This window comes from Anser brachyrhynchus, assembly GCF_964034855.1.
Source record: "Anser brachyrhynchus genome assembly, chromosome: 25".
NCBI lineage: Eukaryota > Metazoa > Chordata > Aves > Anseriformes > Anatidae > Anser > Anser brachyrhynchus.
The window spans coordinates 7,369,999-7,394,260 of record NC_137718.1 but is presented as its reverse complement, the minus strand read 5'-3'; the positions used below and the strand labels follow the sequence as shown (position 1 = coordinate 7,394,260).

Genomic DNA, 24,262 nt, shown 5'->3' with positions numbered 1-24,262 from the left:
ATTAACCTGCAAGCAGCAGCTTGCAAAAGTTCTGCAATATTTAGTTAAAGGAAACAAGTTTTTACTAGTTCTTGTTTTTCTTTTCCTTATATATATATTTTATTCTCCCCACTGCTCATAAGTTGCAGCCTCCTGATGCCCAGGGGAGATCTTCCATTTAGCTACCTTTTCCTTTCTCATTTCATGCTGCAATGGAGATTCATCATAGGTGTTAAATCCACAATTTGCCGCCAATCCCTTGTCTCACCCTGCGGAGGTCGGGGTATGGGAGCCCAGCAGCGCGGCTCCGCCAGCCACAAAACTGCGCGCTTACCACGGCTCTCGCCTCCTCCGCACCGCTGCAGCTCAGCACCCGCATCCTTGCCCCGCATGGCAAACCTCAGCCATCTGCTAACGAATTACCAAAGCACTCATCCCACTGCAGCTCTCAGCACCTTGGCAGGGGCTGCGGGGAGCCTGGAGCCAAAACTCTTTGCTCACCTCGGTGAGGAAGCATCCGGGCAAAGGCAGACTCTTGGGAAGCAGCGGGGATGGTGCTGCTATCCCGGATGAACCTGAGGTATCTGCACGGTCAGCTCCTGATGTGAGCACCCTTTAATGTCAAAAAGGGACTAAAAGCCCCTTCCAGAGGGCCATTTGTCCAACCTCTACTACAGCATGAGGTGAATATCCTGGGGGAGAGGTTATTTGCTCATCAGTTACAAAGGACATCCACAGATGAATCATTAAGAGACGGTTATCCAATTTTGAAGGCCAAGTCTGGCTAAAAGACGCTGCTAAGGATGCCACAGCCCCAGAGCAATCCCTGTCCTAGCCTCGGATGGGAAGCTGACATCTGTCAGCCTCTCCAACAGGGGCTTCAAGAAGCAAACACTACTCAGGAACGCCAGGACAGACAGCACTGCAGTGGATCCATAACAAAACCAGAAATTTATCCCTGGGTTCAGCAACCCAGTTCCCTGGGAGCCAGAACCACACCAGTACGCACGTCCCGCTGGGCCAGCCGCAAGCAGCAGTGCGGGGCTGGCAGGCAGCAGGAACGCCCAGGCTGCTGCTGTCCTGCACCCTTCTCCTGAAGCCTTTTCTCTGCTTTCCTGGCTGTCCCTGCCCCTGCTGAGCCTTGGGCTCATTTTTCATCTAGGGGATCGATAGGAAAGCGGGGGCTGTCGCTCAGGTGATGTCACGCTCCGAGGGCCTCATTCTTCTCTGCCAGCTGCCGAGGGGAGAGGGAGACAGTGCCGGTGTCAGGTCGCTGGCAGCCCCCCGGCTCCCTGCAGGGACACGTCCCCACCCAAGTGGCCGCCCACGGCCGTGACCCCACGCACGTGGCACTGCAAGCTGCGCCGTGCCGGGAGGGGCGCGCTGCACGCCCGAGGCCCAGGAGGTTTTGTGTGTGTGTATGCCTGGTGCAGATGCAGGGCAGTGTGCGCAGGATACAGATGGGGGAGTTTCGTCCCGTTGGCAAGAGAGGGAGGAACGTGTGTGGGTGTGCGAGGCAATGGGAGCTTTGCACATGCACACGCTTGGTCTGTGTGACGCAGCACGCAGCGCAGCAGCGGTCCAACAGGGCACAGTCAGGGGGGAGCCCACCACTGTCTCCATGTACCTGGAGGGAGGGTGCAAAGGAGGACCCAGGCTCTGCTCGGTGGCACCCAGGACCAGGCCCAGAGGCCCCAGGCCCAGCCTGGACCCCCGTTGGCTCCCCCTGCCCCTCGTGAAGCTCCCCAGGCCCTGGGCTCCGAATAGAGCAGGAGCCATGAGATGCTGTGCGATGCCAAGGGGGTGGCAGAGGGAGCGCTGCAGACTGGGGAGGATTTGGGGTAAGACGCAGAGAGCAGGAGGAGGCACGGCGCAGCAGCGCATGTGGTCAGCACGTCAGGATGGCGGGATTTTGACACGCAGCAGGAGGCCTCTGCTTTTCGGCCTCTTGCTTTTCTGAGCCTGACGGCAAGCAAGAGCACCCTGTTAAAATGATGTGAAATTGGCGGTGCTGGAGCCCTTAATTAGGTTTGCTGCCCATTGAGGCGCACACCCGGGGCCACGGCTGCTCGGTGCTGCAGGCTGCGCAGCCTCACCTGGCCCAGAGGCTCCAAAATGTCCGCGCTGGTTGTGGGCCTCATTAAGATCTGCCAGCCTGGCCAGCACAGAGCAGCAGCGAGGTGAGCGGGTCCCCAGCACCAGCTGCGGACACCTCAAAAGATGTTTGTCCCACAGGCATCACCGTGCCCACAACATGGGCTGGCGTCACGCTCAGCCACCCCAGAGTACAGACAGACCTGGCACTTCATGCAGAGAGGGGGGACACATTAAATGCTCCCCCCCCCCCAGTTTCATGGCATCTTCGGAGCCACCAAGGCATCCGAAGAGACTGAGGATGGGCTTTTATCAGCTCTATGTGCTCTGCATCCATCAGCTCAGTACAGAATGCAAGACTCACCATAGCAAAGCCAACCGCTTCGTGCTTGATAAAAGCACGGGTCAGGCCCTCCCTGCATCGAGACAAGAAATCTCAGATCGGTGCAAGAATCCTGACATTAATCATTGCTAAATGCCTCTGCTCCGATTTACTCTTTGGTCGCTCGCTCTTCAGCATGTGGGTAGGAATGCTGTTGCAGTGCTGAGGACAGAGGCGAGGTGAAGGGTGACAGGAGAGGTGGCACTGCCGCTCGGCCGAGGGACGGAGTTCGGGGAACACACGAGCCTCCAGGCACACAAATCTCACTTCCTCACCCAAGCCCAGCCCTGCGGCACCCAGGACTAGACGTGTAGACCATGATGGCTTCCACAGCATCGACTAACCCCGGGGCTCAGGGCTGGGAGAAAACCCGAATTTTGCAAGACTGCCCCTAAAATGTCGTGAACAGACCACATTGAGCCTGGGGCTGATCGAGCGGCAGCAGCGTCTGCTCAACGCTGGGCTCCTCACTCCCAGTTTAATGGTGCGATTAAACACCAGTCACTGCTAAGATGCAGTCCTGCCCTGCTGGGAAGGAATATATTCATCATTTTAAATGGATTTGATTTGATTTGATTTTTTTTTTCCAGTTCCTGCTCACACAGTGGCAGATTACCCATGCTTCTTTATCAGACTGGGACAGGCTTGATGCCCACCATGGTGCTGGCAAGAGCAGGGCACAAAATGGGCTACCAGTGAAAGCTCCAAATTTCCCAGTATCACAGAATCACAGAATCGTCTAGGTTGGAAGAGACCTCCAAGATCATCTAGTCCAACCTCTGCCCTAACACTAACTAGCAGTAGCTCCTGGTAAGGTCCCTCCAGCATCCTTATGGCAGTGGCTTTTCACATTTTCGTGGCTACTGGAACCCCGAAACGTGTACGTCGTGCTCTACATCTGCGTGACAAACACAGCAGAAGGGCAGGGGTCCCTTTTCTGTGAAACCAAGCCCTTCATGTACTTGCCACACACGTAATTAGTAAGACATTATTCTGTGCTAATGAAGGCAGCAGAGCCCGAGGCCAGTGGCTATGTCCCACAAGGCACATTGACCCAGCACCACAAGATGGGCTTCCCAGGGATGGAAGCCCTGAAGGTTTTGTTCATTCCCTTCCAAGCAAGGAGAGCAGAGCTGGTGCGGATGCTTGCCATCTTCCTCCTCCTGCAGACAGGGTGCTCGGCACCCGAGTCCCTCCAAAAACTGCATGGACACCCATGCGAGGACACCCGTCCCCCCACCGCTAGCAAGAGGAGCCAGCTGAGTGCTGTAAACTTAAGCTGCTCAGACACGGCATCAAACATTTAAGTTATTTGGGATTTGCACTCGATTGTTTGATGTTGCTGCCTCATTCTCAGTAGAACCGGTTACTATTTCACCACTGAAAATATTCCCAGCAGAAAAGGTCTTCGTGAAGACCAAAAGCGTTTCAAGGTGAAGAGACAATCTGGAAGAAAATGATTGCATTTTCATCCCCCCCCTTTTTTTTTGTTCCACATTGACATTCTGACTCTGCATGCTGTTTCAGGCTGAATTCTGCATTCAAAGAATTTAATTCTGTTAAAAAGTACAGAAAAATAGTTGAGATAGTTCCAGGCTGGACCGGTTCTGGCTTTGAAACATCCCCTATTCCACATTTTCTCATTGCCGCTTGGCGTTACAAACTGATACTGAAAAATGGCCTTTCCCAGGCCATAACCTCTTCATTTTCTGATCAAACTCTGCTAAAGAGCAGGAAAGCTGGGAAACGCAGATGTCTCAAGCTGCCAACGATCATTTTGGTAATAGAAACAGCTTACTCTGCTCTGCAGGGGAGGGCTGGAAAGACTAGGCTAGAAAGAGACATTAGAATAAAATAAGAAGGAAAAAAAAAAAAAAAGAGGAAAAGGCTTGTGATTGAATGGGAATGCACTTGGCACCCAGGTGACCTTCCTCTTCTGTCCCTGGCTTGTGCCATCTTATAAGACAGGAGCTCTCACTTCAAATTAACTTAATCTGTAGCATTAAATAATTCATGTTGATTTAAGAAAGCTTCAGTTCTAATGGGACACACATGAAGGCAGAGTTAATATTGGAAGAGGCTGGGGGGGGGGGGCGAGAATTAGACTATGAAAGGTGAATGTACGAGTTAATTGCACATCAGTTACTCACTCCTCGGTCTCCGTCCTCACACCCCTGTGGTCCCTTTGTCCTGACTGTCAGCAGGCTCCCACCAGCATCCCTCTGGGACCGACCCTTTCCCCACGCCGGGCTGTGGAGCCATACAACCCCTGAGTTTTGGTTCCTGCAGCCTTTTCCTGGCTTCCCGGCACTGCCGGACAGGCGCAGAGAGCCAGGGCTCACCTCTTCCCCCTCTTCTCCTCCCTCCAACACTGCCTTCCAAGCTTCTCGCTTGGTTGTGTTTGAGAGCTGGGAACTCAACACTAATTAACGTGTCTGCAAATCCCAGCTCGGCTGGCAGGGCCTCCAATTCGTTCACGGTCCCCCGAGTGCAGAAGGCTCCATGAGCTAGCCCTCTGGCACCTTCAGCTACACGGCTGGCAGATGCATATTTTAACAACACACATCTGTTGGCTATATAATCTCTTGTATTTGCCCTCGTTGCTCCCAGCTTTGATGGAAGACCGGAGGGAAGTCTCCGGTGGTTACAGCCGAAGTGTTTGCTTTGCAATTTCACTCGATTGCTGTCTGATTTTATTTTCAAATTTCTCCAAGTCCTAATCAGGCTCTTACTTTATTTAATTAATACCCCAGCTTGGTTAAATAGATCATAAATTAAGAAACCCTGCCATTAAAGATGTGCGAGGTAGCAGAGAGCCCTCCAGTGGCTTCTGGAACCAACCGAACAGCCCCTGCCCTCCCAGCACGTGGTCCTGCTGTGGGTCCAGGGACTCCCTGAAGCTCACGGTGCATCTGAGGGGCTTATCCAAGCAGCCTTGGCAGTGCTGGATGACCTGCCAGAGGTCCCTTGGTCCTTTTGTGAGGCACGTGGATGCCTCCACATCTCCCAGATCCCATCTCCTCCCTGTTACCAGCTGCTGCCTTCCTTGCTGGGGCCGGTGTCCCCAGGATGGAGAGCAGTGGCTCTGTCCCTGGGGCAATGCAGGCAATGGGAGGATGGAGGACAAGCAGGGAATGAGGCTCTGCACCTGGAGAAAGGCGCTCCTTCTGCTTCAGGATGGGTTAGCCAGGTACCCCAGCAATATCTGTGCCTGAAACTCTACAAACACAAGACTTCTCCCAATGCTGATGACACTAATAAGCTCATCTGCTTGAGTGTTTGGACTTCTGAAGCTATGGAATGATCTGTTCCACTACATTTAACCATGTAGATTTGAAAACAATGTGACAAAATCTTTAATATTTAATTAAAATATGGTGTAGCTCTGCATCTGAGCAGGGGAGTAGGAGGCAGCAGACCCGTAAAGCTGTTGTCAGACATGAATGACAGCAGTTGGAAACTGAATTTGGAGGCAATATGGGATTTCTTGATACCAAGAAAGTGGAAAAGCTGGCAAGAACGGACAAGGCAGCACCAACCCATGCAGAAAAACAGGTGAGCAAAGGTATTTTTCAGAGGACAACGTTTGGGTGTGACAGAGGAGGATGGGGTGAAATGGCCCAGCACAGAGAGCCCTGAGCCAGCTCCACACTATGGGCTCTGAGCCACGAGGACCTCACAGCTCTGCAAAAGGCTCTCAACGAAACTGTTTGCCATGTTGAGATGTGCATGGTTTGCATGCTGGGGAGGTCTTGGGGATCCTCTCCTGCCCATGCAATGCCTAGGGTTTCACCAGCAACCCTGGGTGAAGCTGGGCAGACCGCAGTGATGTGGGCTTTGTTTCATGTCAAAGATGAAGCGTGAGAAGTCCCGGTGTGGACAGCCTGGGCACCTGCAGGAGGATGCGGTGCAGAACGAGCTGGAAGGGCTCGTGGCTTGGCCCAAGGACCTGTTCCTTTTTGCAGAGCTGTACGTAGCTGTGGACACAGAGCTGCTGATTATTTGCACAGCGGTGTAGCTTTACAGTGGCCACGTACACTGCTTTATTGCATAATAAGCCAGGTAAAAGCCGCAGCACATCGCCTCCTTCTGTAAATGCTGCAAGAACCCAGGTGAATAAAGAGAAAGCATTCCCACTGCAGGGGTTACGAAATCATTGCCAGTCCAGCACCGTGGGTGGGGGGCAGCCGGCTGCTTCGCTGGCAGAACCGTGGAGCTCCACTTCCACACGGATCCTTTGGAAACGACAGAGATTCCAGGAGGGGGGTCTCCATCCCCTCCACCTGTCAGGATGCTGGAGGTGTGAGCAGCATCCTCCAAACGGGGGCTGCTGGAAGCCCAAGCCCAGCTCCCCTCCCCAGAGGCAGAGAAGGGTGCTGGGGCTTGCAGGAGCACGGCCTTGAGTTGGGTTGGGTTTTGAGCAGAAGACTTTTACAATTCTAAGGAAAACCGTCCCTCTGGATTTAAAAATCAGCCCTGACAGCAAACAGAAGTGGCGAGGAACACCCCACATGCGACTTCTTCAGACGAGACAGATGATGGCATATGCTGCATCGCTCACCTCCCAGGCAGCCAAAACTTTGGAGATGCACATCGCTCCGGAGGCACCTGCTTCACTCACAACCACCACGGGCTCCTTGAGCCTGCACACCCTGATCCAAACTGCAGAAAAGGGTGCTGTGGTGCCATGACCACCCACAACATGCATCCGGGCAGGGTGCTGGAGGCATCTGCCCGTGACGTGCCACCTCCCACACCTCCCCGGCCAGCCTCCAGCTTCACCAGAACATCTGCACAAGTGCAGCCGGAGCGAGAAATGGGCTACCAGTGGGTTGCAAACCCCGTTTTCTCATTGATCGGGTTTAAATTGAATGTGCTGTAACTTTAATTTTCTTAAAAGGAGAGCATGCTGCAAACATAAGTTGCTGAACATCTTAGGTAAATGTACCAATTAGCAGCTACCATGTATATTCACATAAACATTAACTACCATCTATTCAACACATTCCATAACCCCAAAGATAATAACGATTTCCTTTTGATCCACAAAAACATCTCTCTGCTCAATCAATGCTCTGCAGCAGCTCAGAGCACTGACGTACGCCTGTGCACCCTGGGACTAAATTAGTTTTGAAATCTTTAGCTCTAATTAAATAACATTATTTCTTTTGTCTGGCTCCAGCAACGTCTTCCGACTTCGCAGCAGAAGGAGGCAGCCCCGGCGAGGGAAGGAAAGGCGGCACAGCTTGTGGAGGTTGATGGCAAGCGAGGAAGCCTCACCGGCAGCCCTGCGTCGCTCTCCCATTTATTTCCAGGCTTCGCTCACGTAGGGATGCATGTCAGAACTCGGAGCTGCTGAGAAGAGTTCACGGAGCAGAAGGATGGATCGAACAGAAATCGTCACCATCGGTGGGGGCAGGGAGGGAGGAGGCGGTGGTTGGGGGAGTCTGGGGACAGGGAGCTGCGCAGGGTGGCACAGGGAGAAGACCGAATGGAGGGGATGCTACAAACCCTAAGTTACAGCTCGTTTTCTCGGCAGTGCGCAGACTCCTGTGAGGTATGCCTGCATCCAGCACCACATCCTTAATTCACTTCTTTGGCTGCTTAGCGCTAATTAGGGTTGAGCTGACTAAAGCCACTAAACCTCTTGGTTTGCATCCTATGATATTTTCCCCCCAAAATTAACTAAGAAAATGACAACAGCACCAACAAAACAAATCCAAACTTCAATTTTAACAAACCTAAAAACCATCAATACTTTCACTTTGGACTTCAGTAATCAGGATTTATATCTGGAGGCAATACAGACAGAAAACACTGTTCTATGTTCAGGATTTTCAAGAAAAACAAAATTGCATTCATTTCTCTGAAGCCACGTCCATACTGGGAAGTTTCACTGGTCCAGCGTGCCTTTTCCCAGCACTCCTGAAAAGCACCCAACGCACTTTTCCAACCCGTCAGCAAAGCCCCTTTTCCATCTCCCACCCAACAAGGGGCTTTGTAAGATGCTGGGAGCAGCCCCCTATTTGCAGTCCCATGCTCCATCCCCCTGTGCTGCTCACGGGAAAGATTAATCACCAACAAGTGCACAATGATAAAAGATCCAGTAGGAAAACCAGCTTTTCCTCCTGGTCCTGCACACAGCAGCATCACAGCCAGGGCACAGCATAACGCGCTGATGCCACTGACACCCCTCATGGCCTTAAATGTGAGTACATGCCCTCCTGAAGGGACACCTGGATTTGGAGCTGCAGTACCAAACACCGTGCCTGTCCCAGCACTGCTCTGCTCCCTGAACACCTCCCTTCGCTGTCGCTCCTGAAATCACGAAGCATTACTCTCACAACGGGCTCTTTTCCAGTCGTCTTGATTTAACAACACAACATTTCGCATCCGCGAGGCAGGAAAACCCCCAAATAAACTCTGAGTGACGGTGAGCCTGGACTTACCGAGAACAGTCAGCCGGGCAGGTCGGGATCGGATGGCTGCTTGGATGGCCTGACATTCGTAGACGGCGTCATCTTGGAGATCAGCTCTCAGGATTTTCAAGTGATGCTCTCCAGACAGATGGTCTCCTACGACCAGATAGCGTGGGTAGCCTGTTGGACACAAAGCATGGGTCAGCAGAGCCCAAAAGTGAAGGGCAGACAGTGTGGGGGTAGAGCCCCAGCCTTCCCGTCACACCAGCAGCTTCGTCCCCTCTGTGGCAGCCAGCCCAAACAGAGGGGCCTCCCAAAGCCCAGGGAGAGACTGTGGCTTTTGCCCTAGCTGTTCAGAAAGGAAGCACTGATGATGAGCATTAAGCTGAAATCCCTAGCAAAAGGACGGGATTTGCATAGCCCGGGGTTTGCCTCTATTTTCAGAGGGGCGACGTGCCCAGCTGCAGGTGGAGCAAGGCTTCTGCTGGGCTGCGAGATGGGCCAGACCTGACCTTGGGCCACCCTTGCAAAGCCATGCGACAGCTAAAACTCAACGTGCAAACAACAGCCTGCTACTGGGGCTGCTCACCGGGATGCAAGCACAGCCCATGCTTCGGGGCCAGCCCTTCCGCCACCTCCAGCTCCTGCGAGCCATGCCACGGCATATCTCGAATTCCTTACGCCAGGTTTTTACGCACATGCTTGGGTTGAAACCCTGAGATATTTCCACTATTAGGTCTGTGTAAAGGTCGGGCAGGGGTCTCCCTTCACGGGGGTCAGCGAGACACCCGACGGGGCTGGGAAGGATGCTGCAGTCAGCGCATCCCTCCGCCTGCTGGTGATTAATGCGCTGGGGACCGCAGGCAGCCTGGCACACTCTCGTGTTTTTGTTGTTTCGCAAGCTATCAACAGCAGGATTTGCTCTCCTGAACCGCGAGAAATACAAATGATGGGTTTGTTTGTATTTAGCTAATTAGATGACTGGCTGAGCTGGTAGCGTGCAAGCTGGCAGTTCCTCCTGCTAAAGCAGCCCCAGCTCTGTTAATTGTGGAAGTCATTCACATGAGCCACGTACTTCAGTGGAGCTGTTGTCACCCGTCCGTGTTGCAAGGTCTTGTAGGGAGAGATCAGCTCTCTAATGTATGGAAAAGTTGTGGCACTGAGCTTTGAAAAGCATTTGAAGAGGGGACTGCTCACTCAGTCAAGTCTGAGAAATGAGTAATTATACATACAAAAAAAAAAAAAACAACAAAAAACCACAAACAAACAAGCAAATAAAAAAAAAAGGAAAAAGCAGGCATTGCACTTGAGAGAAGAGCAGGGTCCCTGGAGACCGAGAAGCCTGATTCCTCCCTTGGTTTCTGGCTGCTGCTGCCTGACGTGCTGCATACCCTCGGAGCTTCCCCAGGCTCTGCACAGTCCCTGCAAGGGCTCGGTGCCCTCGCTTCTGACTCTCGAATGCCCATTTTCCCTTTGTTTTGGGGAATATTAAAAAAAAATCAGCAAAATATATAGAATTAACTGGATCCCTTCTCCGCGTTTGCTTCAGGCTTCTCCAGGTGCAGTAAAGCCATTCATCACAACGCACGCGTGGGATTAAGTAACAAGAAGTCTGGGGAATTTTGTGACCAAACTGTAATTTGCCAGAAGTACAGCTTAAGGAAGCCACAAGTGCTTGTGGGCTCCGCTGGCTCTCAATAAATACATTTACCCAAAGCAAAGGCTTTTGTTTTGAGAATGTCAAAACAGGCACTTTCAATGTTTATGAAGCATTTCAGACTGCATTTTGGAAACAGGACATTTGTTTCGAAAAGCCAACCCAAACCAAAGCAAGGCTTTCCAAAGGTCACACCTGTGGGAGACCAACTGTTTAGCTTCAAGCCGGAATAAAAGTTTTTGTTTATTCCAAGTTTTGACACTTGTGTTTGGGCTAGCTGGAGGGTTTTGCAGTTCAAGTGAAAACACTCATTATTCTCAAAACAAATATTTGTTCTGAAGCTGTTAAAGGGAAACTGAAGCCAGTTTTCACTTGCTCCAAGCATTTATTTTCTTTTTCCTTAAAAAGAGGTGTTCTTTAACCAAAATATCTATTACACTTGTAGTGTTTTTTATTTAATTATTACTTTGGGGTGGGGGTAGCAATGATCTGCTCTACCCAGGCAGCTTCTGCTGCCCCAGGAGGGCAGTGCCACGACTTACTTGAGAGATCCCGTCCGACTCCAAGGGCGAGCCCGTCTTTGATCCACAGCACGATGCCATTGTACTCGGGGATGGCGCACAGCAGTGTCACGGGCTGCCCGGCAATCACCACCTGGTCCTGGGGCTGCTGCGTGAAGGAAGACGCTTGACCTGGAGAGCGGGGCGAGAGAGCGGGACGAGGCTGTCAGTTCGCCAGGGGTGGGCTCCGAAAAATTTACAGTGAATAAAAAAGGGGGATTAAAAAAAGCCCTGGCAAAGAGGTGCCAGGCATTTCCTCTAACCGTGTCATTCAGGATAGCTACTAGTGTACTGCAGCTGTCATGATCTAAGGACAGAAGGGCAGCAGGTTCTCAGGAACCAGTGATATTTTGAATTACACCTGATACAAGGGGACACTGGTCCTCTGCTCTCCCCTTCCCCTTCATGTGCTCCCTGAAACCAGGATGCACAGCCGAGAACCTGCTACAAACCACAGCGACTCGGAAGATCTGCCTGCTACTCTCCCCTCTGCTACCAGGCCCCCAGGCGAGCCCCTGGTACGTGTCAGGGGCTTCACACTCATCGGGGGATGAAAGGACGCGGCAGCAGAAGTTTCAGCTTCAGTCTCCCGAGACACAGAACGCTAAGCAGCCGAGCTCTTAGGGATGACAACCCCCAAACGCAGTGGTTTAGCACGGTTCTCCTCTCACTTCCACACCCTGAAGGAGGCAGTAACAGTTCGAAGCCCTGAGGACATCTCCTGCCATGGCCGAGATGTTTCACCCCTCCGAAGAAGGTGAAACTTCTCATTTTCCACAAAAAGCATGCTGATTCATTGTAACCTATTTCACATCAGGGTGTGCTAAGTGCTGGCATTACGCTTTATTTTCTCTCTTTGAAATCCATCATCATTCCTTGGCTTTGTCATGACTGAAAACCATTCCAAGTGTCAAGTCCTGTTTTTTTTTCCCCCAGAACAAGCGCTCCATTTTCCAACTGGTGAGGTGTAAACCCAGGTGCCCATATGCAGCCCAGCCCTGGTGTTCGATGCAGGCTGGGGCACATGTCTTGCAAAGAAAATGGTGCAAAAGCAAGAACAAATGCTGGCAAAGCAACCCTAAACCAAACGTGGGCTATCTTAGAGACAGCTTGAGCGCTAGCACATGGATGTAGTGCTGCTGTCTGATGCTGGAAGGCCTTAAATGCAAAGGCAATTCAGTATGTATTCAGTTATCAGTATACATCAATCCAATATCTGCTCGCTGGGGTCTCCTTTGTGTCAGCTATTTGATGAGCATCTGAGAAGTGCTGCTGCCTTGCCAGTGCTTAAAGTCCTGCTCTTACTCTGGACATGGAGAGATCTGAAAAGGGAGAAGTTGGGAGAGTGGCCTGACTGGACTGCAACTCGCTGTATTGCCCTGGGGGTTTTAAAGATCAGGAGCCTTGCTGCGTGTGAATTATCGCCCTGAAACAGGCACAGAACAAGAAGCCCACACCCGCCAGCTGAAAGGCAGCTCAATAAGCTGCGTCGCGCTGGGCTGCAGAAAAAGTTGCTCTTTAAAATCAATGTGTTAAAACCAGGACAGTCTCCACACGAACCACCCTAAATCAATTCAATCCTAATTTACATTAACTCAATTTAATCATTCACTGATGATTAATCCTAAACCAAGGTTAAGTGTGACACAAGTTCTTGCAACTAAACTTGTTTTCAAATGAGTTGTTAGGCATTGCCTACAGGGCAAAACTGCAAAGCTCAATCATTTTCTAACTCGTGCAGTTAAACCAATGTAAGCCCCCATGTGAATGCTTATATTTCATTTAATTTATTGCAGCTTAACTTAAACGTGTTCCTAGACAGCTGAAGATGTGCAGGAAGGAGCACAGGCATCCTTTCTGGATTTCTACCCATGTACATACAACTGGTTAAAAAGCTCTCCGGATATCTTGGCAAATCCAGGCACATGTCGAGCACCCATGAAATCCCAGGGATTTCAGGAGCCCCATCCCCTCCAGCACCCACATACTTGCAGAGAAGTCTGATTTTCATCACCAGTGCTCCAGTAGGTCATGGTCATGCATGCTCAACAGGACGGGTCTGCTGCAGAGCGGTACCCCACAGCAGCAGCCTCAGGAGATGCCACATGCTGCAAGGCACGTGGACCTCCAACACTAGCAGAAACGTTTGCTCTTCTGAACTGGGATTTAGAAACATCATAGGAAATATTAATCAGCTCTATATTCTATTCAGACTCACAAGGACAGGTGCTACTGAAATAATAGGAAAAGCAGGGATGGGAGAGAGAAAATTAGGAAAGGAAGCAGAAAAAAGTGAGCATTTTGCCTTTTTTATTTTTTTTATTTTCCGCCCGCTAACTATGTTTTCATGGCTCACTCCGTAATCTTGACAATTCTCAAGGCAAGCTGGGCAAGCAGGGACAGTGCCAGAATGCAGTAATAACCAAAAAAGATTGTTTTATCGGCGAGAATTATCAGGTTGTCAGCTGGGAGCTGCAAGAGTTGTAATGAGAAAGCAGAAACACAAAGTGGTGTCCATGCCCTCTGAAAATGTCCATTAAGCAGAGGTTTCATTCGGTAATTGCTGTTGGAAATGAAGCCCCCCCCTTTTATTTTTTTTTCTTTTTCCTTTCTTGATCTGTCTTAGAGAGCAGCTGATGACCATGGAAAATTAGAGCGAGAACATGGCATATGTCTCCTGTCTTTTCCTTCCCTCCGTTTGTTCAGTGTGAAAAATTGTCACTTGAAACCCTTTTTAGTCCAAGGCTCCATCTCGGCTACAAATGTTACAGGCTCAGCCTTGGTCACAGGGGAGGAGAGAAGGGGGTAAGGACGTTAAGAGCATTACCTGGCCCAGTCCCTGCTCCACAGCAGGATCACTGCTCCCTAAATCACTGATAAAAAAGCTAAAAAAAAAAAAAAAAAAAAAAAAAAGGGTACCAAAAGGCAGAGCTTGACTCACTTTCAAATCAGCTTAAAGTCTGATTACTGGGTTTAACCGGGTTTGGAAGATCAGAGACCTGTTCACGTTACAGCTTTCAGCAGTCTTATATCTTAATGTCAAAGGAGCAAGTAATTTGCAGAAAAGTTTTAAGGGAGATAAGACACTTGACAGAAAATAGCTGAGAAGGGGGAAATTGGGAAAGGATGATTTACAAATGCAGGTTGAGTGGTTTCAGCTACGAGAAGCACTGAGACACGTCAGTTTGTCGGTGCTTTGGTTTCAAAGCAGGGTTCTGTGACTCCAAGGACAAAACAAAACAAAATGAGCATTTCATCATCACGCAATGCTATGGGTCCACAAGAAGATGTATTTTCCAGAGGGTTCCCATACACTTCCTGGACACCAAATAGGGCAGTAGCCAAAAAAATACAGTCTTAAGTATAACCCAAATCCCAACTCAAATCCTTGCAGAGAATGGAATTAAGACCAGAGCACTTGTGGGCGAGCCACCAAACACTGCTCTCACTGGAAGCACCCTGCTCCTCCCCAATGCCCACGGCTCTCCATTTCCAGCCTCCATGAGACATCTCCACCACCTTAGCCCAGCCTAGAGACCCGGTTTACTCCCACACCTCGTCTTCCTTTTTTCAAGAAGACCAGCAGACTTCCAAAGGGGGAAACAAGCCCACGGATGCTCAGCTTCCCGCGAGCACCGCGGGTAGAAGCACGGCGCCGATTCTGCCCCCCAGGAGCATCCACGCTTGTGTCTTCTGCTTTTCAGGGGAGATGCACTGAGCAGAAGCAAATATTAGGACTCTGAATTCATTGTTGATTTTTTTCCCCCTTTTTTTAAAAGCAAAGAGACATGCAAATGAGATGATAACCGTGCCTCCTGGCCATGTTCCAGTGTGACGGCAAAGCCGGAGCCTGCCGGGGCGGGTTGTCAGCAGCGGGGCGGTCTGCTGCTGGGGGGCTTTGGTGCGAGAGAAGGTGCAGGGGACTTGATCCCCGAGTCTCATCTTCTCCTGCCTGCTGGCTTTGCTTTGCACCCTGAGGAGCTGTTTACAGCCCCAGCACACAGCATGAGCTGCTTTGGCTGGCCCTGCGGTCTCCTCCTGCCTTCCTGGAGGAAGTCTCTCTAAAACAAAAGCAGGGGGCACTTCTGCAGCTATCGTAATCCTAAACGCCAGGAACAAAACGGAGAATAAAGGACCTACTGTGAACAGCGAGCAGGCAGTAATGCTAACCCTGCTTTCAAAAATCACAAGCGGGGCCTTATGAAGTCACAAGCATGTCATAAAAGTGTAAGAAAGAAAGAGAGAGAGAAAAGAGAACCGCTTTAGAACTCTTTATATTTCCTTAATGGATTTTGCACCTGTGGCTCCTGCTTTTCAGTGTTTCTCTCTAACGCTGCCTTGTTCTTTCAAACAAAAGCTGAGGCTGTTATGTTTGTGACTTCCAAGGGAAATCGCGCCACCACTGACGCAGCATTTCCAGAGGAGTCCCAGTGCCCCGCGTGGTGAGAAGGACCCAAATCCCAAATCCCATCTTACAACCCAGAGGATTCAGGGAGGCACCTGCACGAGGACACCGCCAAGGCCGTCCATGACAGAGCAGGACCTTGAAGCTCCTTCAGCACCAAGGCCCAGAGCAGCGACCGGCTTTCTAAGCCCTCTGAAGACTCCAATCTGTTTGCACGAGTTCTTGCCTGAATTATTTCAACTTGCAGCCTCCTGTGTAAAAACCGGCCTGCCTGCAGACAACGTGCTGCAAGAAGAGAGGAGGCAAGTGGGAACAGCAGATAGTTAAATTTTCATTACCCAAGAGAAGTGAGTATTGTAATAAGAAGCAAGGGACTTAGAGCGGGAGCAATGACTCATTAGAAACGGAGACACCATGGCTCCTTTTATGTAAGCGGAGCTTTGAATTTCCATTGTGTTTTGAAAAGAATTATCTCTTTTTGTTGAGGAGGGGATGGAAGTGGTGAAGGAGGCCTCTGAAGTGCCTGGTAAAGATGCAACTGTTTAGAAATGATTGGGGGTGACTGAGGGACGTTGCCCTTGTCCCACCGGGCTGGGAGCTGATCCTGCCCTTGGTGTGGAGCTGCAGGACGTGTGGCTGGAGGGCGAGCACGGCGCTGGCCTGCCCCGGCGCAGGGGAGCTGAAGGCCGAGGACCACACCATGAGGCCCCTCTTTGGGATGTAAGGGCATCATGCCACCAAGCACCTGCCTGGAAGTCACGGCGTTTTGGCCCATCGCAGGGTTGGTTGCTCCGGGACAATGACACGACACCTGGGGCTGGAGCTGTCTCTGGAGCAGGGCTGCAAAGGCAGGATGGCTGACGGGGGACTGTCTCCACACCTGCCCCACGCAGCTCCTGGTATCGATCCTGGGACAGATGGGCCGGTTCTGCTCACGCAGATGGGTCCTCCTCTGGGAGCCGAGGACAACAGGCTCCCTGCGTCAGGCCCATCACGCTTTAAAACACACGCCTGTATTGATTTTTAGAAGGCTAGGAAAGGCAAGCAGACAAAAGCGGTACATTATTTACAGTGCTCTCAGGAGTCGTCAGTCACGGGGAAGCACGGCGCGAGCAGGGAGAGCTGCGCGGACGCCACGGTCCCTCATCATCACCTTGCCTGTCTCCAGGTCTCCCCCAGCGCAGTGCCCATGGAAAGCATCCCCAAGGATGCTCTGGGGCACAGCAAGGATTTCCCCAGCCGGGGACCAAGACAAGCTCTTCTCGCACCTCCAGAGGAGCTCCCCAGGCAGGAGCAGCTGAATCCCACCAGTGAAGCTGTGGATGCAATCTGGGGCAAGGAGACCTGGAACAGCCCCCTGAGGGAGGGCCACATGCTGGTGATGGCCAGAGCCATGTCTTGCACTTCTCTGCTGCTTCCCGGGAGGAAAACAACCATAGCTCGAGCTCCTCAGTTGCATAGCACTTTCCGTTATTTTATTTTGTTTCCCGGGGGAGGAGGGGGAAGAGGAATCTGCTGGAACAAAAATGTCAGTTTGGCCTTTCTTAGTTTGACTACACAAGTCCAGCTCACGTGGCTTCAGTACTCCTGATGTTGCTGAATTATTCAGTTTGAAGGAAAAAACCCACCCCCCAGCCAAGGAATGAATCAGCTGTGCGGAAAGGCAAGCAGCAGCCTACTTCTGGCAGGCCAGCCGGGACCCGGTGCTATTTGTGTCCCCTCTCCCGTGGCCACGGGTGCCAGGCAGGGAGCTGGGCTTGGTCCCTGCTCACCAGCCAGAGAGGTGGCACCCGTCTTCCCCTCGGAGTGAGCACAGCAATGAAGGGGCTGCAAAGCCAAAAAAAAGCCAAGCCGGGTGAGGGTGCCAGCGTGGAGTTTGGGGACGACGCTCAGCTCATCAGCTTTGCCTCAGCGTAACCCTTTGCCTCCCAGCTCCAAGCCAGCCTGAGCTCATCCTGCAGCGATGTCAGATATTTCCCTAATGCTGCTTAGAGAAGAAACATCAGCATCCCACTGTGTCCACTAAGCAGCTTCAAACAGGAGACAAAGAAATTCTGAATAAGATAGTAGACCTTTTAGAAATCTTTTTGTCTATTAGTCACACAGGCGAGAGATCTGAACTATCGAGTATTGCACTTGCTTTGATACCCACACGAAATCCCAGTACTGCTTTCAAAGTCACTGTGAGTAGTTTGATCAGCCATGCAGAAAGGGCTTAAATGTCATCGTCTGCTCTGTTATTAGCTACCAATTGGGAAAGGTGTAAGAGTATACTTACCGAGGGATATTTATTGGCAACCTCCTCCCAGCACCAGCTCTGAGAATTACCTCTTGTGAGATTAAATGCCTGTTCTTGGTAGCTGCGCTGATAGAAAACAAACTAATGGGCTGCATCGAGGAAGGAAAAATAAGCTGTTCCCAAAAAGCATTGTTCAGGTGACCTTAGGGACTAGATTGCACTGAATATTCAGGCGCAGGACACGCGGCTCCTGGCCCTTCTGCTCCAACAACCTGGCAAATACCTGCTGCCCAGATAAAGCAGGGCCCATAGGAAGAACTGTTATCTTCTGTTAGACAAGATGACGGAGCTGGGAAAATAAGAAAGAGATGAGCTTTGGGGCACGAAGGACTTTTGCTGGGTTGGAGACAGAAGCAGCAAACTGAATTAGGTGGCGTTTTGCCACTGGGGCCAGCACGCTGCGGGATCCTTGTCGTGGCTGCCTTGGAGCTGGTTCGCTCCTGTGGCAGGGGATGCAGGGAGGCTTTGCAAGGGGCAGAGCTCACTGCTTTACCAAAGCTAACAGCAGAAAGGAGAGGTGCATACGCAGTGCAAAGCGCCCTGTCTTGCTCTTGTTAGCAGAGAGGAAGAGATTTCCTCCCATTGATCCACCTGGAGGCTCCAGCTCCGGCTGAAAATTGCCAGCGACTCCACGAAGTGTTTAGTTATCAGTGCTCCCGAGGGGAATAATAAATTACCATTTGCTCTTCTGTCAAGGTGTAGCTGTCCTGGCACGGCTCCACAGCAGCTGTACCGACACACGAGGGAGGGAGCCGTGAGAAGAGGTGACGCCTCGGTACCCCCTGCCAAGCCAGCTTTCTCCTGGTACCTACGGATGCTTTCCTGATGCTCACCACATGCAGCTGACCAGCGGGGCTTGCTGAGGGGCCAGCAGATGCTCAGCTGCAGGAGCCCTGCATGGATACAGAGCGAGCTCCCTACAAGCACCACTTTAATGCACAGGAGAGAAAAAGGGACTTTTCCATCTGAAATAACAGCTAATGCCCAAAGTGTCTCCTCTCCCCAAATCTTCCTGATAAAATCCTTTAGGATTTTATCCCACGTGACCTGATATGTCTCACAGCCCTGGATTACGCCCAGTCAAGGCGGGTGTACCTTACCTTAGCCTACCCTCTGCTCCCAGGTCGGGGCTGCTCTCTTGAAATACAGCCCCATAAATCTCGTCTCATCCTCTAGTTAGAGGGCATGCAGGACACTTGTCCGTAGGACAACCAGAAGGATGTATAATCCATTTCACAAATGATTTGGAGATTTCAAAGCCTGGCTCAGCTCCCACAAAGAGCAGAAGCGGAAAGTTGTGCAGTCTACAGGGCGGAAAATCAGACCAAAGAGCTTGCCCTGGGTTGCACGATGTTTCGCTTCCATCCTCGCCTTTCACAATCAGTTATCAAACACTTTGAGTAGCAGAGAGAAGTACGAAATGAAGAATCACTTCAGAACAGAAAATGCAGACATTTAATACGAAAACTACTGCAAGATTCTCCTCCCGTCTTCCACCTTCTACTCCAAACTGCAAAGCCTCACAATGAAATGTGGAGAGGCAACTCTACGAGAAACTTTGAGTGTGTTGCTTCTGGGGGCTCCTGGCCAGCCCAGCGCCGTGATATTACAAAGGCATCAAGGATTCTCTCCAACTCCCTGCTGTTCAGCTGAGCTGAGAAGCTGGGTGAGATTGCTTCAGGTTGTGCTGCGTGAATTAGCAAGTCTAACGATGAAGTGGAGTGAGAATTAGCAGGTTTCTGCTGTAATTATTGTTTGTTTGGATTTTTCCGAGTGGAAATGATTGTAAATATGTGCACTTTCTTCTTCTTCTTTTTTTTTTTTTTTTTTTAAACACAACATTCATATTCAGGCTGTTCTTTAGAATAATTAGTTTCAACTCTAAAATTAAGCACATGCAACACACAAAAAAAAGTACTGGGGAAAAGAGAAGATAGGAGATGCTGTGATGAACAGATTTGAGCAGAGCATCAGCCGCGCAGGAAATGCTTTCGTGCACATGGCTATCCTTGTTACCCAAGGAAGGTGCTTAAAACTCATGCACTTTTCTATCTATACAAGAAGGCCTACGAAAAATTGTTCCCTTCCCTGAAAACCATTGCTGCCACAGAACCCCTAGACCGAGGGAATGCCTAAAGAGTGCACTTATCCCCCAGCTTGGAGGGATGAATGGCATTTTCAGGGGAAAACCCAGTGTTATGGAGGAGGGCGGTGACCAGCACCAATGCCTACAACAGCCGAGTCCTGATTTTGACTGGGATTTACCCAACACAACCAAGCTCCACAAAAAGAGAACAGAAACATGAACTCAGTCAATATTTATAGCCCTGCAACTGCCCCATCATGTGCACCCTTGGCAGTGGCAGGGGGACGTGGCACTGAGCACTGCTGTCACCGTGACTGCTCTGCTTCGCTGCCGCAGGAGCCGGGACCACGTCGGAAGGGGCCTCAAATGTATTTATACACAAGGCTTCACTGTTTGTTTTTTACTGGCTCCTTTTCAACGGTCCCCACTGCAGAGTCAATGGCTTGCTTGTGCAAAACCCCAGTCCAAGTGAAGATGAGCACATTCTGGCCTGCTGAGTTAATTAGCAGGTAATGAGAGATGCTCATCAATAAACCCAGCTGCTTCTGAACCCCCTCCTGGGTTGAGCGCCATGCCTGCAGGACAGAGGAAGCTCTCCATCCCCTGCCAAGCTCCACGTGGCTCGCTTAGCTGATGATGTGCTCTCTCCCCAGCCGCCCTGCAGCGGACAAACCCCCTCCCGTACGCAGCGAGGCAAAGCTTGGCGAGAGCTCACACAACCAGCACGACAACAGAACCGTTTTTCACTCAGGGATTTTCTGGGTGGGAGATGTTTTTCCATCTGGTTTACTGGTAGAGGATTCCCTGCCTGGAGTTGAGAGCAGGTAGTGTAAAGCTGGGAGTCGAAAAGAAGGGAAATTGATTAGTGTAATATTACGCTCCCTTACAATGGAAAATTCTCTCCAAGAATCCCCCCTCTTGAAACCTCACGTGTCCACAGCTGAGGATAGAAACCTCCAGGAAAAAATAATAAAAAAGCCTCTTCTGCACGTCCATCCACAGCAAAACCCCAATGCGGGTCCCTCCTGGGGCTGAAATCCCAAGGAACATGCACAGGAGAGTCCCCAAACGGGTAACAGCCGTGTGGTTAGCCAGCGCCGCCTCCCTTTCTGACTTGAGGGAAAGCTTCCTGCCTTCGATGAGGCAGGGACGTAACCTGGTTAAGGCCTCAGAGGCAGACACATAACCATCATAATAATTTTTAAGAAGCAATGTGCAACACAGCGCCTTACGGACTCCTATAAATTACTCGGCACCCGGCTGCCAGCTCAGCCCAAGCTCGATATTGCCTGCAGTAATTATTTGGATCAAATGCAGTTTATCTGCTTCATATTTGTGTTTCTGTGCTCTCCGGTAACTTATAAATGTCATTGCAGTGTTTATTTGTTATAATGAAACTTAATGACGTTTGAAACCAATGGCTGTGGTTGTGGGCTGCAGGTTTCAAGTAATCTCTTCATCTCAGGAGCAGGAGGCCCAAAGATAACATTAAATTACCCTATAGGAAAGGAAGATGCATGCAGACAGATATTCAGGCCGGTGTATTATTCATTGGAGAGATGACTAGCAATGAGCCACGGCGCCGAGGGCTATGGGCTTCCATCACTGTCACCCAGCGGAGGTGAGCGCTCCTGTCCGAGGGGAGCGCGCTGCCGAGCCGTAAGCCCAACCGCGTCTCCATCGGTCTGAGCAAACCTTCCTCGGCACAGCTCGCGGCCAGATGCCCGCACAAATGGCTGGCGGGGAGGGAGCGAGGTGCTGCTGCTGCCACACAGCCGAGCTGGGCAGGGGAGGCTGGATTCGGGAGGCTCCGAGGGGAGCGGAGCACGGCAGCGGTGACACCCCGTCCCCACCGGCCAGCTGGCCCTGAACACCTTTCTCCTTCCACATAAGACCCAGAATAAACTTTTCTTGCCTCTGCTTGAGGCACAGCTCCCTGTCCTCCCTCCTTCTGAGGCCATGAATAATTTCCTCCCTTTGTTTCTAGTGCTGTGTGTATTTATAGACTCTGGTCGTGTCTCCCCTCGAGCTTCCTCTAGACTATATAAATTCACCTCCCCCAGCCTCTCCCCTTGCTCTCTGGTCCCTGGGCCACTCCTGCTGCCACCATCAGCATCCTCCCCAGCTTTGCTCCCTGGGCTGCAGAGACTGGTGCCGGTCACACCGCAGCCCACGTGGAGCTGCAATTACCAATGCCTTATTACCTCGGGATCTGCTGAAGCAAAATGCCCGTGGCAACAGCTGAGAACATCTCTCCCTCATCTCCCTCTTGCTGTCAGAAATGCCATGGCACCCAGGACAGCCAGCACCAAAAGAGCTTTAACCCCTGCAGCACAACCCAGCTCCAGAGCATCAGGTTTATGAGCTGCTTCCCACCAAGCGGGCACCGAGGGCTGATGCTTCAGCATCTGGCCAGCAGAGGCTCAGCACCTTGCTGTTTCCCTGCTCCAGAGCAATGCAGCGTTGTGAGCTGTCTCTGCAAGGGCAGCGAGGCAGGGGAGAGCAGGCTTTCAGGGAAACTGCACCTCAGCTGCTGGTTCAGTGAAGTTCGGCTTTTTGTATTTGCCTGCTTCTCCTACACGAGGTCGGATAGGTCTGGAAACACGCTGTGCTGTGGCCAGCTGTCCTCAGCGGCACAGCCTCTTCCTTCTGCTCTGAAGCTAAGCTGAGAGATGTTTCTCCTGCACTGCCGTGGTCCTCTCTGCCTCCCAAAGCCGTTGTGCAACCCAGGCCAAAACAGCCATGGGATGACCGGGCTTCAGTCATCTCACATGGTTTTAGGGAAAGACTGTTCCCACCAAAATACTCCTTTGGAGGGATGGCAGACCGTGCCTATGCCACTTGGCGGTCTCCGCACCCTGCCACCAACTCAGGGCCCACCCTGCTCCAGCAGGTGCTGCAGGGGGCTTGCAGCACTGGGAGGTGATTTCCGGAGAGGTCAGGCACTGCATCCCAACGCCTGTCAATGCATTATTCAACCACCAACAGGAAAGAAAAAAAGAAGTCTGGGTAACTTATTTGATTAACCTCGTTTGACCATCTGGATTAAAACCAGAAGGTATTATTGGCAGATGTGTTACCTGATGACAACTGACAAGAGAAATTAGTCTTCATTACTCACACTCCTTATGCGACCAGCTATACAGCACCTCTGGCAGGATGTCACCCCGACAGCTCACTTGAGACCTCACCTCCGAGCTCAGCAGGAGCAGAGAGGACCCCGGTGCCCCCCCAGCCTTTCCGGTGGGAGCGCTGCAGCTGCACGCACCCGCACACGGCTCCTCGCAGCACCCAGACTCCTTCCAGAGGCCTCCCGGCCGCAGGCAGGCTGGATGTAACCTTGCTCAGGAGCTCCGTGACATCGATTAATGGGGAGGAGAGGATGGTGCAAGGCCACCTGCAATGACCTTGCCTGCGCACCCTCGCAAAGGGAGCTGGCTCTGGAATAACGCCACGGCTCGGCACGGGGGGGCTGCGGGCCCTGCGGCTCCTGAGCAGCTATCGAAACAAACAAGTTGACAAATGAGGCTGCTTCTTAATGAAGCTGAAGCCAAAGTCAATACTCGGCCCTTCTATCAGGGCACAGATCAAAGATGGTCTCAAGGGCAAGCGACCTTGGCGGGGGTGGGACAGCTGTCACTCGGGGAAAGGGATGGCACGGAAATGAGAAGGAGCAGCTCTGGAAGCTGCTGCTGGAGAGGAGACAAGGGCAACCTGCAGAAAAAGATTTAGAATAGGAGAAATACAGAAGGCTGGGGGAAAGCTTTTCTTCCAGGCCTGCTATGCTCTTTCAGCAATTAAATCAGGTTATTAGGATCCCGGTGATCTTGTCCTCCACCAACACTGCTGCAAATGTGGAGCAACATCCTTCTAACAAACCCACATTTCTGGTGTTTTCTCTGCAGAGGCTTTCCTTCTGCCCACCACAGCTGTCCACATAACAAAGTGGGGAAGGATCAAGTTTCCCCCATCTATTTTCAAGTATTGGGGGAGGTTTAAAATTTCTACTTCAGGTTTGGTATACTTGGGGCGATTTTCTGCTTTAGGAAGGACAGGGAGGGAACCACAGGCAGGAAGTGAGAGGAAGGAGGAAAACAGAATAGTACAGAGAATTATACTCCACAGAAATATAGCAGGTCTTCCTAGGTGTAACCCAGCTAGAGCCAGCCCATTACAGCAGAGAGGAACCCATCGATGAACACTTGCAGAAGGAGCCATTCGTTTGTGCTAGAGCCAGTCCTTGCCAGCCAGATCTGTCCTGCAGCACCTTTGGCTCCGTCACTGTCCACTGCATCCTCTGAGCCACTGCTTTAGGAGGGCCCCTTCCCAAGCAGGGCAGCCTTGCAGCAGGGAATGACTGCGAAGACAGGAGCTCTTCTGA

General features: G+C 51.4%; 1 protein-coding gene across 7 annotated transcripts in view; it reads right to left on the bottom strand.

Annotated features, from left to right (window-relative positions):
- KIRREL3 (kirre like nephrin family adhesion molecule 3) overlaps positions 1–24,262 on the bottom strand; it is a 316,820-nt gene that overhangs the window by 70,135 nt on the left and 222,423 nt on the right. For all 7 annotated transcript variants that reach the window (XM_080567528.1, XM_080567527.1, XM_080567526.1 and 4 more), the window contains 2 exons: positions 11,074–11,223; positions 8,905–9,054 (listed from right to left, as the gene is read on the bottom strand). In XM_080567528.1, coding sequence (XP_080423654.1) covers positions 8,905–9,054; positions 11,074–11,223 — 300 coding nt within the window. The remainder of the gene's footprint in view (positions 1–8,904; positions 9,055–11,073; positions 11,224–24,262) is intronic.